The following is a 17818-nucleotide window of genomic DNA, read 5'->3' on the forward strand; positions in this document are numbered from 1 at the left end:
GGTCTTTCACCATCAAGTTTAAATTCCATCTAAACTTGGCACAGTGGCGAGTTTATGGCCTGTAATGATGTAGGATTAATGCAAATCGTGTAGACTCAGTGGGCCAGAGGGCCTGTAGACTTCTATAACTATATAGGCAACAGCTATTTGGGAGTCTTCATGCAGGATTCCCTAAAGGTTAATTTGCAGTTTGAGTCAGTGAAGAGGAAGGCAAACGCAATGTTAGCATTCATTTCTAGAGGACTAGAATATAAAAGCAAGGATGTAATGTTGAAGCTTTTTAAGGCATTGGTGAGGCCTCACAGAGTATTGAGAACATTTTTGGTCCCCTTATTTAAGAAAGAATTTGCTGACATTGGAGAGGGTGCAGAGGAAGTTCACGGAAATGATTCTGGAAACGAAAGGTTTATCGTAATGAGGAGCAATTGATGGCTCTGGGCCTTTACTCGCTAGAATTTAGAAGAATGTGGGGGGGGAATCTCATTGAAACCTATCAAATGTTGAAAGGATTGAGTGGATGTGGAGAGGATGTTTTCTATCGCGGGGGGAGTCTAGGACAAGAGGACACAGCCTCAGAATAGAGGGATGTCCATTTAGAATGGAGATGAGGAATTTCTTTAGCCATAAGGTGACAAATCTGTGGAATTTGTTGCCACAGGTGGTTATGGAGGCCAGGTCATTTGGGTGCATTTAAGGTGGAGGTTGATAGATTCGTGATTAGTCAGGGCGTGAAAGGTTACAGGGAGAAGGTGGGAGAATGGGGTTGAGAGGGAAATGGATCAGCCATGATGAAATGGTGGAGCAGACGTGATGAGCCAAATCACTTAATTCGGCTCCTATGTCTTACGGTCTTAGGCCTTATAGTCAGAAAAGTTGTGGCATATGGCATCTACACAAGTTGGTGCCTCAAGCAGCAACATCTAAAGATCCCCACCATCTGATTCAAGAACAGCTACTTCCCCTCATTAATTCGATTCTTGAACCAACCAGAACAATCTTAATTATTACTGTTTTAGCAACACTATCACCACTTTGATCACATTTTTGTTCTAATTGTGTTTTTATCTTGCAAAAGTTGGGTGTAATTTAGGTCTTTTTTGTGATTACTGCTTATAGGTAAATAGATAGATTCTTTATTGATCCCAAAGGTAATTACAGTGTCACAGTAGCATTACAAGTGCACAGATATACAAATATTAGAAGAGAAGTAAGAAAGAATAAAAAATAAGTTATCTCAAACAGTCTAACAGGAGGGGGTCATCACTTCCCTGCCTATAGGTTGACTCATTATAGAGCCTAATAGCTGAGGGTAAGAATGACCTCATAGCAGTCTTTGGAGCAGCACAGTTACTTGTCTGTTACTAGAAGTGCTTCTCTGTTCAGCCAAGGTGGCATGCAGAGGGTGAGAAACATTGTCCAGAATTGCCAGGATTTTCCATAAGGTCCTTTGTTCTACCACAGCCTCCGGTGTGTCCAGTTTGACTCCAATAACAGAGACAACCTTTCTAATTAGTTTACTGACCTTGTTAGCATCACCTGTGTTGATGCCATTTCCCCAGTACACCGCTACATTGAAGATTGTACTGGCAACCACAGACTGGTAGAACATGTAATGGAGAGGCCTGCATACTCCAAAGGCCCTCAGTCTCCTCAGGGAGTGGAGGGGACTGTGGCCCTTCTTGTACACAGTCTCTGCTGTTAGGCACCTGCAATTCTGTTGTAAGTGAGATTTTCATTGCACATATGCATGACTGAATTAACATGACAGAAGATACCCTACCCCAAGTGCACATTGTGAAATCAGTGATGCATGACATCTCTGAGCAGATTCTCTCAGACTGATTGCATTCTGTGGGCCAACACAAGTATTGAAGTCCTGAATTTCCTTGCTACTTCTATTCCATGCTCCAACAAAGGCTACCACATTTACCCATCTCCAGCAGATAGAAACATAGAACATAGAAAACCTACAGCACAGTACAGGCCCTTTGGCCCACGATGCTGTGCCAAACATGTACTTACCTTAGAAATTACCTAGAGTTCCCCTTCAGCCCTCTATTTTTCTAAGCTCCATGTACTTATCCAGCAGTCTCTTAAAAGACCCTATCGTATCCACCTCCACCACTGTCGCCAGCAGCCCATTCCATGCACTCACCACTCTCTGTGTAAAAAATTTAACCCTGACATCTCCTCTGTACCTACTTCCAAGCACCTTAAAACTGTGCCCTCTCGTACTAGCCATGTCAGCCCTGGGAAAAAGCCTCTGAGTATCCACACGATCAATGCCTCGCATCATCTTATACACCTCTATCAGGTCACCTCTCATCCTCTATCGCTCCAAGGATAAAAGGCCATGTTCACGCAACCTATTCTCATAAGGCATGCTCTCCAATCCAGGCAACATCCTTGTAAATCCCCTCTGCATCCTTTCTGTAGTTTCCACATCCTTCCTGTAGCGAGGCAACCAGAATTGAGCACAGTACTCCAAGTGGGGTCTGGCCAGGGTCATACATAGCTGCAACTTTACCTCTGGGCTCTTAAACTCAATTCCATGATTGATGAAGGCCAATGCACCGTATGCCTTCTTAACCACAGAGTCTACCTGCGCAGCAGCTTTGAGTGTCCTATGGACTCGGACCCCAAGATCCCTCTGATCCTCCACACTGCCAAGAGATACGTTTAAGGTCTGGCTGCTGAAGCTATGCCAGTTTGGAAGTGCTAAAGCATCCAAGACTCTACTCATTTCAAAGGAATGGAAGGTACCCTCACAACATCTAAGCACTATCTGTACTAGCATACGAATGCCTTTCCATATTAATCTCATTACCAGCTCTTCATCATAGCAGGCTACCCATAAAGAGCTGGCAATGGGATCAACATGGACAGGTAGTTGATTGTGCGACCATGGTGGGCCACTGCAACCCCACAGCAGCTCAGAGGAAGGGTGACAAGTTTCGGGCAGATACAAGAGAGACTGGAAAACTGGATCAACACCCCCAAAATGCTGGAAGAACTCAGGTCTCTTGAACAAAAGGGGATAGCTACACTCGTTTACACTCTGGTATATTGTTATTTCATGCTCGTTATTCCTTGCTATTTATTTATATCTGCATTTGCAGTTTGTTTAAACAGTTCCTGATGTTTACCGTTCTATAGATTTGCTAAGTATGCCCGCAGAAAAAGAATCTCAGGGTTGTATGTGCTAACATGTATGTACTCTGATAATAAATTTTACTTTGAACTTTTGAACTATGAACAGGTCAGGCATTTATGGAGAGAAATGGACAGATGACATTTCAGGTCGACGTGAAGGGTTTCAGCCCAGAATGTCCACTGTTCACTTCCTTCCATCAATGTTGCCTGATCTGCCAAGCTCATCCAACATTTGTGGCCCTGATTCATATTTAATTAGTTGGGTTGATTTAAATGCATTTCATTGGTAACTTACATATATTTAGAACATAGAATAGTACAGCAGAGTACAGGCCCTTCGGCCCACAATGTTGTGCCAACCCTTAAACCCTGCCTCCCATATAACCCCCCACCTTAAATTCCTCCATATACCTGTCTAGTAGTCTCTTAAACTTCACTAGTGTATCTGCCTCCACCACTGACTCAGGCAGTGCATTCCATGCACCAACCATTCTCTGAGTTAAAAACCTTCCTCTAATATCCCCCTTGAACTTCCCACCCCTTACCTTAAAGCCATGTCCTCTTGTACTGAGCAGTGGTGCCCTGGAGAAGAGGCGCTGGTTGTCCACTCTATCTATTCCTCTTAATATCTTGTATACCTCTATCATGTCATATTTAATTTCCAGTGTTTTCTAGTGCTTCTAACTTTAATAGGTTTTGTATATTTTTCAATGTTTGTGAATGTAATTTAGATGTTTCGGTTTTTGGCAGTTTTTGAGGCTCGCCTGCCCAGAGCAGCAGCTTAACAACTGTCAGTGAACATCTAGGAAGGGTTCCATAATAATGGGAAGGCCCCAGGCTCTGCAGTGCTATGCTGATCGTGAACTGACCTCGGGTACCAAGCTGCCACTGCACGAATGTGCAGGGACAGGAATAGAGAACAGGGCAGTGGGTGGGTCAGATCAATGTGTCCATGACCCATATATTGTGCACCAATGTGTTAAACTCAGCGGAGGCACAAGAGATTGTGGGTACTGGAACCTGGAGCACAAAAACCACTGGAGGAACTCAGCAGGTCAGGCAGCATCTGTGGAGGTGGAGTGATGGTCAACATTGAATCTGTCCTGAAGCAGTCTCAGTCCAAAACACTGAACAACGTTTTACCTCCACAGATGCTGCCTGACCCTCCGACTTCTTCAGCAGTTTGCTTGCCACTTTAAATTAAGTCTTGCATCAAAGCCGATAAAGCCTGCTGATTTAATGATTACCATTTTCCATAAAGTATTCAGGGCTGTGGACTATCCATTATGAGTGATCTAAATTATTCAAATCTTCTTAAAATCACAACTTTGTTTTAAATTAAAAGTTAACTATTACTCATGAGGTTCGCCCTCTCGATCATCACTGGTACACAAGACATTTCACAGAGACAAATTTGAAATGTACTAAGTAGACGCACTGTAGGCTTGATCCAAATCTTTATACCAGGAATCTCCAGGCATCAAATATCTGGTGAGGAGAGTGTGCATAAAGGTAAGGGAGACCGGGGAAAGAGCATCATACAATGAAAGACCTGGCAAGAGGTGATACACGTGGCAAGATAATAATATAGGAAACAGTGAACCACTATTCTTCAACAAAACCTGCTATTCTCATTCTGTTAACAAGTTGTACGTTGCTTAATCTGTGAAATGACTTTCCTCAAGAAACCCCATTTATACTTTCCCAGGGGGAATTAAAAGGGAGTTGAACGATCTGATAATGCATTTCATAACCAAACCTGCATAACTCCAATTACTAGATTTGACTCCCATTTTGAATTCCCACCCCAAGTTTATTGGTTAAAAAAGAAACAGATTATAAAGACTCAAACCTTCAGGAACTATAAAAGGGAGTTGCCTCAGGTTATAAACAATTCATCCCTCAGAGTACTTAGATTATATCAAGGAGGGACACGTGACACAAGGAGATGTTGGACATACTTGGGTTGTTTTCTCTGGAGAGGTGGAGGCTGAGGGGAGACCTGTCAGAAGTACATAAAAGATTACCAGAAGCATACATCAGGTAGACTGTCAGTATCCTTTATCCCCAGGGTTAAAATGAACAACATCATAGAGGTATAGAAAAGTACAGTACAGAAACAGGTCCTTTGGCCCATCTTGTCTGTAATGAACCATTTAAACTGCCGACACCCATCGATCTGCACTGGGACCGTAGCCCTCCATACCCCTACTATCTATGTACCTATCCAAACTTCTCTTAAATGTTGAAATCGAGCTCACATGCCCCACTTGCTCTGGCAGCTCATTCTACACTCTCAACCACCCTCAGAGTGAAGAAATTTCCCCTCATTATCCCCTTAAGCTTTTCACCTTTCACCCTTAATCATGACGTCTAGTTGTAGTCTCACCCAACCTCAGTGGAAAAAGCCTGCTTGGATTTACCCTATCTATACCTCTCAATTTTTTTTATATGTACCTCTATCAAAGCTCTTCTCAATCTGTGTTCCAAGGAATAAAGTTCTAATTTATTTAATCTTTTACACTCACCAACATCCTTGTAAATTTCCTCTGCACTCTTTCAACCTTATTTACATCTTTCTGTAGGTAGGATACCACAACTGCACACGATGCTCCAAATTAGTCTTGTACAACTTCAACATAACATCCTATCTCCTGTACTTTAAATGAGCAGAGGATAGAGGGGAACAGATGGACGTTATTTTCTTGGATTTCCAGAAGGCATTCAATAAGGTGCCGACGTATCCACAAGATAAGGATGCATAGAGTTGGGGGTGATGTATTAGCATGGATAGAGGATTGGTTAACTAATAGAAAGCAGAGAGTTGGGACACATGGGTGTTACTTTGGTTGGCGATCAGTGGTGAGCAGTGTGCCGCAGGGGCCCGCAACTGCTCACGATAGACACTAACGATCTGGAAGAGGGACTCGAGTGTAGTGTATCTCAGTTTGCTGATGATACTAAATAGAATGGAAAAGCAAATAGTGCAGAAGATATGGAGAGTCTACGGAGAGAAATAGACAGGTTAAGTGAGTGGGCAAGGGCCTGGCAGATGGAGTACAATGCTGGTAAAGGTGAGGTCATCCACTTTGGAAGGAAAAAACTGGTACAGCAGATTATTATTTAAATGGTAAAAAACTGCAGCACGCTGCTGTGCAGAGGGACTTGGGAGTGTTTGTGCATGAATCACAGAAGGTTGGTTTGCAGGTGCAGCAGGCCATCAAGGCGGCAAATGGGATGTTGGCCTTCATTGCTGGAGGGATTGAATTTAACAGCTGGGAGGTTATGCTACAACTGTACAGGGTGCTGGTGAGGCCGCACCTGGAGTACTGCATACAGTTCTTGTCTCCTTACCTGAGGAAGGATATACTGGCTTTGGAGGCAGTGCAGAGGAGGTTCACCAGGTTGATTCCAGAGATGAGGGGGTTAGACTATGAGGAGAGATTGAGTCGCCTGGGACTGTAGTCACTGGAATTCAGAAGAATGAGAGGAAACAAAGTTATGAAAGAGATAGATTAGATAAGATACAGTCAGGAAAGTTGTTTCCACTGATAGGTGAGACTAGAAATAGCCTCAAGATTCGGTGGGGGGGGGGGTGCAGATTTAGGATGGAGATGAGGAGGTACTGCTTTTGCCAGAGAGTGGTAAATGCGTGGAATTCTCTGCCCAATGAAGTAGTGGAGGCTACCTCAGTAAATATATTTAAGATAAGGTTGGATAGATTTTTGTAGGGGAGTTAAGGATTATGGGGAAAAAGCAGGTAGGTGGAGATGAGTCCATGGCCAGATCAGCCATGATCTTATTGAATGGCGGAGCAGGCTCGACGGGCCAGATGGCCTACTCCTGCTCCTATTTCTTATGTTCTTACTCAATACTCTGATTTACAAAGGCCAATGTGTCAAAAGCATTCTTTACAAGCCTATCTACATGTGACTCCACTTTCAATAAATTATGGACCTGTATTCTCAGATCCCTCTGTTCTACCACACTCCTCAGTGCTCTACCGTTCACTGTGTAAGACCTACCCTGGTTGTCCTAATGAAGTGCAATACTTCACACTTGTCTGCATTAAATTCCATCTGCCATTTTTCAGCCCATTTTCCATCTAGTCCAGATTCCGCTGCAAGCCATGAGAGATTTTTCTCACAGTCCACTATACCCCAGTCTTGGTGTTATCTGCAACTTTGCTGATCCAGTTAACCACATTATCATCCAGATCATTGATGCAGAGGATAAACAACCATGGTCCCAGCACCGATCCCTGCAGCACTCCACTAGTCACAGCCCCCGTCAGAGAAGCAGCCCTCTACTACAATTCTCTGGCTTCTCCCACATAGCCAGTGTCTCATCCACTTTACTACCTCATCTTGAATGCCAAGCAGCTGAAACTTCCGGACCAACCTTCCATGCAGGATGTTGTCAAATGCTTTGGTAAGGTCCATGTAGACAACATCCACTGCCTTGCCTTCATCAATTTTCCTGGTAACGTCTTCAAAAAACTCTATAGGATTAGTTAGCCATGACCTACCACACATGAAGCCATGTTGACTATCCTTAATCAGTACATGCTTATCCAAATACTCATATCCAGTCCCTTAGAATACTTCCCCGATACTGATATCAGGCTCACCAGCCTATAATTTCCTGGTTTATTTTTAGAGCCTTCCTTTAACAAAGGAACAACATTGGCTATCCTTCAGTCGTTTGGTACCTCACTTGTTGCTAATGATAATTTAAATATCCCTGCTGGGGCTCCAGCAATTTCTGCACTTGCCTCCCGCACAGTCCAAGGGAACACCTTATCAGAACCTGGGGATTTATTCATCCTAATATGCCTCAGGACAGCAAACACTTCCTTCTCTGTAAACTGTACAGGGCCCACGAAGTTGCTGCCACTTTGCCTCACTTCTATAGACTCCATGTCCATCTCCTGAGTAAATACAGATGCAAAAAAAAACATTTAGGATCTCCCTCAACTCTTTTGGCTCCACACATGGATTACCATTTTGGTCTTCCAGAGGACCAATTTTGTCCCTTGCAATCCTTTTGCTCTCAACGTACCTGTAGAACCCCTTAGGATTCTCCTTCAACTTGTTTGCTAGGGAAACCTCATGCCTTCTTTTAGCCCTCCTGATTTCTTTCTTAATTGTTCTCTTGCATTTCTTGTAGTCCACAAACACCCCATTTGTTTCTACCTGCATATACTTGCTATGCACTTCCTATTTTTTCTTAACCAGGGCCTCAATATCTCCTGAAAACCAAGGTTACCTGCACCTGTTATCTTTACCTTTTATTCTGACAGGCTTTGTATTCTCAAAATTTCCACTTTGAAGGCCTCCCACTTACCAAATACACCTTTGCAGAAAACAACCTGCCCCTATCCACATTTGCCAGATCCTTTCTGATACCATCAAAACTGGCCTTTCTCTAATTTAGACTCCCAACCTGCAGACCAGACCTATCTTTTTGCATATTTACTTTGAAGCTAATGGCATTGTGATCACTGACTGCGAAGTGTCCGCCTACACAAATTTCTGTGACCTGCCCCATCTCTGTCCCTAATAGCAGATCAAGTATTGCACACACTGTCCTACATACTGATTAAGAAAACTTTCCTGAACTCATTTGACAAATTCTACCCCATCTAGTCCTTTTACAATATGGTGGAAATCCAAGACAATATGAGGAAAGTTAAAAATCATCTACTAGAACAATCTTATGTTTCTTGCAACAGTCTGTGATCTCTCTATAAATTTGTTCCTCTAAATCCCATGAATTGTTGGGTGGTCTATAATATAGACCCATTAACATGGTCATACCTTTTTTACTTCAGTTCCACCCATTATGCCTCACTAAACGAGTTCTCCAGTCTGTCCTGACTGAGCACCGACATGACATTTTCCTTGACTAGTAACGCCACCCCATTTAATCCATCCCACTCTGTCACACCTGAAACAACGGAACCCCAGGATATGGAGTTGCCAGTCCTGCCCCTCTTGCAACCAAGTCTCACTAATGGCTACAATATCACAATTATACATGTTGATCCATGCCAAGCTCATTGGTCTTTCCCATGATACTTCTTGCATTGAAATATACACAGCTCAGACATTAGTCCCACCATGACTCCTGACTTTGCCTAAGGTCTTAACAACATCTGTCTCCACTATCTGTTCTGGCACTCTGGCTCCCCCCCGACCCCCCAGCAACTCTAATTTAAACCCACCTCCCCCCACATCCACTGTGCAGCACTATTAAACCTTCCCACTAGGACATTAGTCCCTTTCCAGTTCAGGTGCAAACTGTGTCTTCTGTACAGGTCGCACCTGCCCTGGAAGAAAGCCCAATGATCAAAAAACCTTTTGCCCTCCCTCCTACACCAACTCCTTACCCACATGTTAAACTATATAATTTTCCCATTGCTGGCCTCACTAACACGTGGCATAGGTAGTAACCCTGAGATCACAACCCTGGAAGTCCTGCCCTTTAACTTACAACCCAACTCCCTATGCAGAACCTCGTCACTTTTCCTACCCATATCATTGGTACCTACATGGACCATGACCTCTGGCTGTTCACTTACCCTCTTAAGAATGCTGAGGACACGATCTGAGATGTCCTGGACCCTGGTACCCGGGAGGCAATAGAACCATCCAGGACACAAAATAATCTGCAGATGTTGGGGTCAAAGCAACATCCATAACATGCTGGAGGAACTCAGCAGGTTGGGCAGCATCCGTGGAAAAGTTCCGTCGACGTTTCGGGCCGGAACCCTTTGTCAGGACTGTAGAGGGAAGGGGCACTCTCACCTGCATCTCCTCCATTTCCCGCACTTCGGCTGTCACCCCACCCTCCCGCCACCACAACAGGGACAGAGTTCCCCTTGTCCTCACCTACCATCCCACCAGCCTCCGGATCCAGCACATTATCCTCCGCAACTTCTGCCACCTTCAACAGGAGCCCACCATTAAGCACATCTTTCCCGCTCCACCCCTCTCCGCTTTCCGCAGGGATTGGTCCCTCCCCACGGATCTTCCACCTGGCACTTACCCCTGTAAGCGCAAGGGCTACACCTGTCCCTACACCTCCTCTTTTGCCACCATTCAGGGCCCCAAACAGTCCTTCCAAGTGAGGCAACACTTCACTTGTGAGTCTGTTGGGGTCATCTATTGCATCCGGTGCTCCCGGCGCGGCCTCCTCTACATCAGTGAAACCTGACGCAGATTGGGGGACCGCTTCGTCGAGCACCTCTGCTCCGTCTGCCAAAACAGACAGGATCTCCCAGTAGCCACCCACTTCAACTCTGCTTCCCATTCCCATTCAGATATGTCCATACATGGCCTCCTCTACTGCCATGATGAGGCTAAACTCAGGTTGGAGGAGCAACACCTCATATACCGTCTAGGTAGTCTCCAGCCCCTTGGTATGAACATTGAATTCTCCAACTTCCGGTAATTCCCTCCCCCTCCCTTCCCCTATCCCTATGTCACTCTCACCTCTCCCCCAGTTGCCTATCACCTCCATCATGGTTCCGCCTCCTTCTACTACCCATTGTGTTTTCCCCTATTCCTTCTTTACCTTTCCTGTCTGTCCCCCCCCGCTTCCCCTCCCCCACACCTTTAGCTTTTCCCTTACTGGTTTTTCACCTGGAACCTACCAGCCTTCTCCTCCTCACCCTCCCCCCACCTTCTTTATAGAGCCTCTGCCCCTTCCCTCTACAGTCCTGACGAAGGGTTCCGGGTTGAAATGTCGACCGATCTTTTCCATGGATGCTGCCCGACCTGCTGAGTTCCTCCAGCATGTTGTGAGTAGAACCATCCAGGAATCTCATTCTCGGCCACAGAACCTCCTTTCTGTTCCCCTAACTAACGAATCCCCTATCACCACAGCTCACCTCTTCTCTTCCCTTCCCTTCTGAGTCACAAAGCCAAACTCAGTGCCCCAGACCTGACCGCTGTGACTCTCCTCTGCTAGGTTCATCCCCTCCCCCAACAATATCCAAAGTGGTGTACCTGTTATTGAGGGGGATGACCAGAGGGGTACACTGCACTGGCTGTTTAACTCCTTTCCCCTTCCTGACTGTCACCCAGTTTCCTGTGTCCTGCACCTTGGGTGCAACTACCTCTCTGTATGTGCTATCCACTACCCACTCAGCCTGCCGAATGATCCAGAGTTCATCCAGTTCCAGCTCCAACTCCTCAGCGCGGTTTGTTAGAAACTGTAGCTGGATGCACTTCTCACAGTTGTAGTCGTCAGGGACACTGGAGGTCTCCCTGCCTCCCCACATCTCGCAAGAGGAGCATTCCACTGTCCTGCCTGACATCTCTACTGTTTTAACTAAGCAAACATAAAGAAGGAATCACCTCCAGATCTAACAGTATCCAATTTACCTTTGCTTGTCTCCTTTCTCAATATCTAACAAAGCTCATGCACTATGTTTTTATGTTCCTCATTGGTTTACTCTCATATTGCTTTCCCTTTCTTCAATTATCTTTTGCTGAACTCTTAAATCTGTAACTCTTCAGGCTTGCTGCTACTTCTGCTAACTTTGTATGTCTCTTCCTCAGATTTCACACCACTTTTAATTCCACTGTGGTAGGATTGCTTTTCCTGTGTAGCTTTGGATATTAAAAGGAATGTTTGTTGCAAGTTGTGTTTTAATTCTTTACCCGCTAGCCAGTGTCTGCTTGCTATCACAGCCTTTGACGTAGCTTCCCCATACACCACAGCCAAGCCACTTAAGAGGCTTTTACGCCTTCATCGTTTCTTTCTGGCTTTGGGTTAAGTTTCCTCAATTTCAAACAATATGCAATTATTGTATGTTATAATATTCTCTGCAAGGATCCCTTTAACCAAGATTTATTAACAATTTCTCTTTGCTAAAGTTGCACACAGGGGATGATCAGCCCATTATACCTGGGGGGGGAGACTTTGAACAAGCTGCCTGAACTGCTATCCTCTCCGTCTCATACCATCACTTCTTTCCAACTATTTGGTTGATTCACTTTTGGAAGATACTATTGAAAAGGATTTCATCAGAAGGTTCCAAGTCTCATGTTCACCTTTGTTAAAAGACATTACATCAATTCTCACTTGTGTTGCCTTGCACAGTTCCAGACCTTACAAGGATGAGGGCATTAATGCCACTCTCCACATTCCTCCCCACTTATCCCAACCTTCTGCTTCCCTGTCATTCCCACCACACTACCTTTCCCCAGTCAACATCCAGCTTGTGCCAGGAACACACCAGAATGTGCCAAGGATGGTCGGGGGCGGGGGGTGGGGGGGCAATAAAACACAAGTGGAACTGCCATCCAAGATAATCTTCTCGAAGTGGGGTTAGGCAGGGACTTTGAGGTATGCAAGGTGCCACTCAACTTCAAATTCAGCTTTGGGACATGGGTTGTAAGGGAGCGGGAAAAAAAAGAGCTTCTACACGATCCCTCATGCAGCAGTAACTGGTTCTCTCCGCCTCAGCACTCCAAGGATGGACACCTGTAAGCCCAAAGTCCTCCAATATCTCTGCCACACTGGTCTCCAATTACAAAATCTTGGAAAAGATTGCTCACTTCCCAAATCTGGGGAGCCACCTCTCAGTGAAGGTTGATACACCATCTTCAATATATTAGCTTTGAGCAAAGGAATTTTTGTAGATCAAGCATGCAGACCTGGCAGGAAACTAGCAGTCTACAAGACAGTTGTGACCTCAGCCCTTCTGAGACCTGGACTACCACATATGTTGGATAAAGCCCATCACTGTCTCCACAAAACCTTGCAAAATCACAACCTCACAAGGAGAACATCTCCAACAGTGAAGTCCTGGTTATACTCAGTTCTTGTTGCATGTTTCTTTTTACATTGCCTTTGCGTATACATGCACTTGCGCATCTGACAAAGAACTCTACTTAGACATTAGTCCTGTCCTTTACAACAGACTCCCAATACAGACTCACTATTCCACACACTGTTGTGAGATCACCTGTGGTCAGGGAATAAGTCTCAAGTGTGTGCTTAAACCCGCTGAGGAAACGGAGCGTCCCCACTGCCTCTAAGGCACATAACCACTCAGGGAGGAGGAGCAACATTTGGGATGGCACTGAAAACCTCAAGGCCAAGTTCTGGGGAACACACAGGTGTATATCACCTCAGAAACTACCCACCTGCCCCACCAGACACATTCTGCCCCATCTGTGGAAGAGTCTGTGATTTCCACTTCAAGCCAAACAGCTTCTGCCAGACCCACACAACCAGATTGGAAGCCAGTCAACCTTGATACTGAAGGGACTGCCCAAGAAACACCACCTCTAGGAAGCTACAGAAAGTGGGAGGCCCAAGGCAGGCAAGAGAAAAGTAGGAGCCTGGCCCATTACTCACCCAACTCCACTAAAGAATCGCAACATTAGAAACGTCCAGTAATTAGGTGCCAGACTTGATGCAGCTCCACAAACCCCATTCACTGCTAACGAGAGCACAAGAATTCTCTGGCGACCTTTCAGGTCCGCGAGGGCCCCCCACATGTAGCCCCCGATCATCATACCTGCATAGATGGGGAGAAACACTTGTTTTAAGCCTGGGTACAACATACTGTTTGAGGCTTGTATCTTTACCCTATAGTGCTTCACATTCAGTTTTGGAGCACACTGTGGATGCAAGTGTGTACACAGCAAAATCCAACAAGCAGCATACGTGCTAAATGATTCAGTAATCCTTTCCTTTCTCTTGGTTATAATTGAAAATCACAAGCCTGAGTTTCTTTCCAATTGTTTCAGGACCTCTGACACTCATTAAGTTGACATCGTAGTGGTAGATATGGCTACTTTTGGTGGGGGGGGGGGATGCCATTCCAAGAGTAAGCATAAGTTGGGTGCAATATTTGAATACAGCCTTTTGTGGTCTCAATATCATCCATGCACTCGATTTGTACCATCAGAGGAAGGTAGTTATGAACTGGGGGGTGGGGGGGGGGGTCAGTGTGTTACTGTGCGAAAGAGAGTTAGGATTTAAAACCGAAAGAGGTAAGCAAAGTAATAAATTGTGCTGATAAGCCCAGACACCTACATGCCATGACACTATGCCAGGCTACTACCTGCTGCCTCGCCTATTTCACTTTGCATTGGCTCCACTGACACAGGCCAATCCCAATTTAGTGTGGCAGCTGGAGTAACAAGGTGACTAATCTCCAAAGTCACTCTGAAGACTATAGAATACTCCAACTGCTGCCACCCATCTGTCTATCCACATTGATGTTAACTTGAAAGTTAGTCTCAAGCCTGAGATTAATAACATCAGAAAACACAGCAGCACACACAAAATGCTCTAGGAACTCAGCAGGTCAGGCAGCATCTATGGAAAAGAGTAAACGGCCAACGTTTCAGGCAGAGAATAAAGAGGTGGGGGGAGGGCAAAGAGGCCAGCTGGTAGGTGAAGCCAGGTCGGTGGGTACGGTCACAGGCTGGAGAAGAAAGAATCTGATAGGAAGGAGAAGGGGACCCAGGGGTAAGTAATAGGCAGGCAAAAAAGAAGTAAAAGGTCAGAGTGCAGAATTGGGGGGGGTGGTGTGGAATTTGTTCACCGGAAAGAGAAATCGATATTCATGCCAACAGGTTGGAGGGTACCCAGACAGAATATAAGCTGTTGCTCCTCCACCCTGAGGGGGGCCTCATCATTGCACAAGAGGAGGCCATGGACCCACAGGTTGGAACGAGAATCAGAATTAAAATGTTTTGTCACCGGGAAGTCCCACTTGTGGTGGACGGTACGGGGGTGCTCGACGAAGCGGTTCCCCCCAATTTACGATGGGTCTCACCGATGTAGAGGAGGCCACGCCGGGAGACCGGACACAACAGGCGACCCCAGCAGATTCGCAAGGATTCGCCTCACCCGGAAGGATTGTTCGGGACTCTGATCAGAGAAGAGGGAGGTGGTGTATGGGCATGTGTAGCACTTAGCCCACTTGCAGGGGTAAATGCCTGGAAGGTGACTGGTGGGAGAGACAACTAGACGAGGGAGCGATCCCTGTGGAAAGCAGAGGTGGGTGGGGTGGGGGCAAGGGAGGAGGTAATGATATGTTTAGTGGTTGGATCCCTTAGAAATCAAATGTACCTTTGCCGTAAGAGTAATCATGAGGAGATTGCTAACAGCAGCACCTAAAACCTAATGAGTGCATGTAATAATGCACAGGGACACTGTATTTACAGTCACCAATTATAAATAATGAAAAGGATACAATATATGGATAAATATTTAAAAAGGAAACAGCAGGATATCGATTGGTTGCAGACAGCGAGGAGAAATAGCAGACTGAGTTTAATCCAGCCAAATGTGAGGTGCTGCTTTTGGAAGATTACGTGCAAAGGGACAGTACATTGTTAAAGGCAAAGGGCCTAATGGTGTTAATATAGAGCAGGGGCTCCCGAACTGGGGTCCATGGACCCCTCAGTTAATGGAAGGCTCCACGACATAAAAAAGAGTTGGGGACCCCAATATAGAGGGATCTTGGGATCCAATTCCATAACTGAAACAAACTGTGAAAGTATCTGCACTGGCTCATAGGATGGCACAGCGATAGGGTTTATTTGCCTTTACTTGTTGAGGCAATGCGTTCAAAAGTCAGGAAGTTATGCTGCAGATTTGTAAAACTCTAGTTAGGCGGCGTCTGGACTACTGCATTCGGTTCTGGTCCCCCAACTACAGGAAGGATATGGAGGAACACACATCAAAGTTGCTGGTGAACGCAGCAGGCCAGGCAGCATCTCTAGGAAGAGGTACAGTCGACGTTTCAGGCCGAGACCCTTCGTCAGGACTAACTGAAGGAAGAGTTAGTAAGAGATTTGAAAGTGGGAGGGGAAGGGGGAGATCCAAAATGAATTTTAAAAAACTCAAACAACAGGAATTCTGCAGATGCTGGAAATTCAAGCAACACACATAGAGGCTTTGGAGACCGTGCAGAAGAGGTTTATCAAGATGCTGTCTGGTTTAGAGGGCATGTTGCTATAAACAGAGGTTGGACAGACTGAGGTTCTTTTCAGCAGAGGCTGAAGTGAAATCTGACAGAAGTTTATAAGAGGTTCAGATAGACAGCCAGTATCTTTTTCTCAGGGTTGAGATATCTGATAGAGGGATGAAGTTCAAAAGAGATGATGCGCATTTTAAAAGCACAGAGTGGCGGTGCCTGGAAGGTACTGCCGGGGGTTGGGCGTAGCAGAGACAAATATGGCAGAGGTATTTAAGATGCTCTTGTATAGGCACATGAATTGTCAGAGAAAGGATGGATATGACAATGTGTAAGCAGAAGGGATTAGTTTAGTTAAGCATTTGATTAGAAGTTTAATTAGTTCAGCACAACACTGTGGATGGAAGAGCCTGTTCCAGTGTTAGAAATCTGTAGTTTAATGAAATTGCTTTAAAAATGGATCATATTGCATAGGATGCAAGCACTTCACCGTTTATACAACCCCAAGGACACAGCATCTATTCCAAACCAGTTTCCACCCATTGTTCCAATTCTTTACACCATCCCTTCAGCCTCTTCTAATGAAAAACAGCCACCAACTTTCAAGACTTCATATAATGTTTTGACTTCAGTGATGAACATCTAGCTGAGAAACAACAAGAAATGTTACCATCAAGAGCATCAATAAAAAATACTAAGTAGATCAGTAACCTTCCACACACAGCTTAAAGAAACTGCCAGCATCTGGTAAGAGAATGGAGCATCCCTGAAAACAGCTGCACACACTGAATATTGAAACCCATTGTTTTCTTCAGATTTATAACTGTCTTTTCTATTTTTTTCACATTTTATCTTCTAATTTCAGATTTTGACTTTTTCGAAACAAAAAATGGCAAGGCATTGCAGAGAGCATTGAGGAGTTACACTGGAGAAAAGATGCCTCAGCAAGTCAGGCGGTGTCGTGGAGGGAGAGAATCAGAGCTATCATTTCAGAACAATATGATCTTTCTATCAGAACTAGAAGAAAAATTCTAATGAAGGGTCATCAATCCAAGATATCCTCTGTATCTACAGACGTTGCCCAACCTGCTGAGAATTTTCAGCATCTGCAGTTTATTTTGCATTTTGATTGACAGGAAAGAGGGCCTTCAAAAATACAATAGAAACAAGGAACAGTGAAGGTCAATGGGAAATTTAATCCAAATGTTTTAAATCTGGTATGGTATTCAAAATGGAATTGAGGAGCACATAATTGATGACCAGAGGGTTTGGGAGAACTAGCAATAAAAACCAGAGTGAACAATTGGCTAAGCTTATTCTGCAGTGAGTTATAATCTGGAATCTATGAGACTGTAATTGGAACAAATTCACTAAAGGGAATTTGATTTACAACAAATTGTACAAATCTATTATGGAGGTTGCATCCTGTGCTGTACGATTTTGAGATAATAAATTTCCTCAATTGACCTTGCAATCAAACATGTTTGCAAAATATACCAATGGCTTAGTGCTGTTGGCTTTCACCATATGAAGGGTTTAAGAGCATCTGTGATATTGATGGGATTGGAAATTAATACCACACTCTGGGTGAGACGTGTAATTCCAGCAAACTAATCTACCATTCAATGTACCATGTAAGACACATGTAGCTGGCAATGAGATGTAAACAATGTGTAAAATTCTGATTACCCCAATACATGGAAGATATGGAGG

General features: G+C 44.7%; 1 protein-coding gene across 2 annotated transcripts in view; it reads right to left on the bottom strand.

Moving 5' to 3' along the window:
* Nucleotides 1-17818, bottom strand: part of sv2 (synaptic vesicle glycoprotein 2) — a 104061-nt gene that overhangs the window by 52361 nt on the left and 33882 nt on the right. For both annotated transcript variants that reach the window (XM_072282311.1, XM_072282310.1), the window contains exon 4: nucleotides 13528-13690. In XM_072282311.1, the coding sequence (XP_072138412.1) occupies nucleotides 13528-13690 (163 nt within the window). The remainder of the gene's footprint in view (nucleotides 1-13527; nucleotides 13691-17818) is intronic.

This window comes from Mobula birostris, chromosome 18 (assembly GCF_030028105.1).
Source record: "Mobula birostris isolate sMobBir1 chromosome 18, sMobBir1.hap1, whole genome shotgun sequence".
NCBI lineage: Eukaryota > Metazoa > Chordata > Chondrichthyes > Myliobatiformes > Myliobatidae > Mobula > Mobula birostris.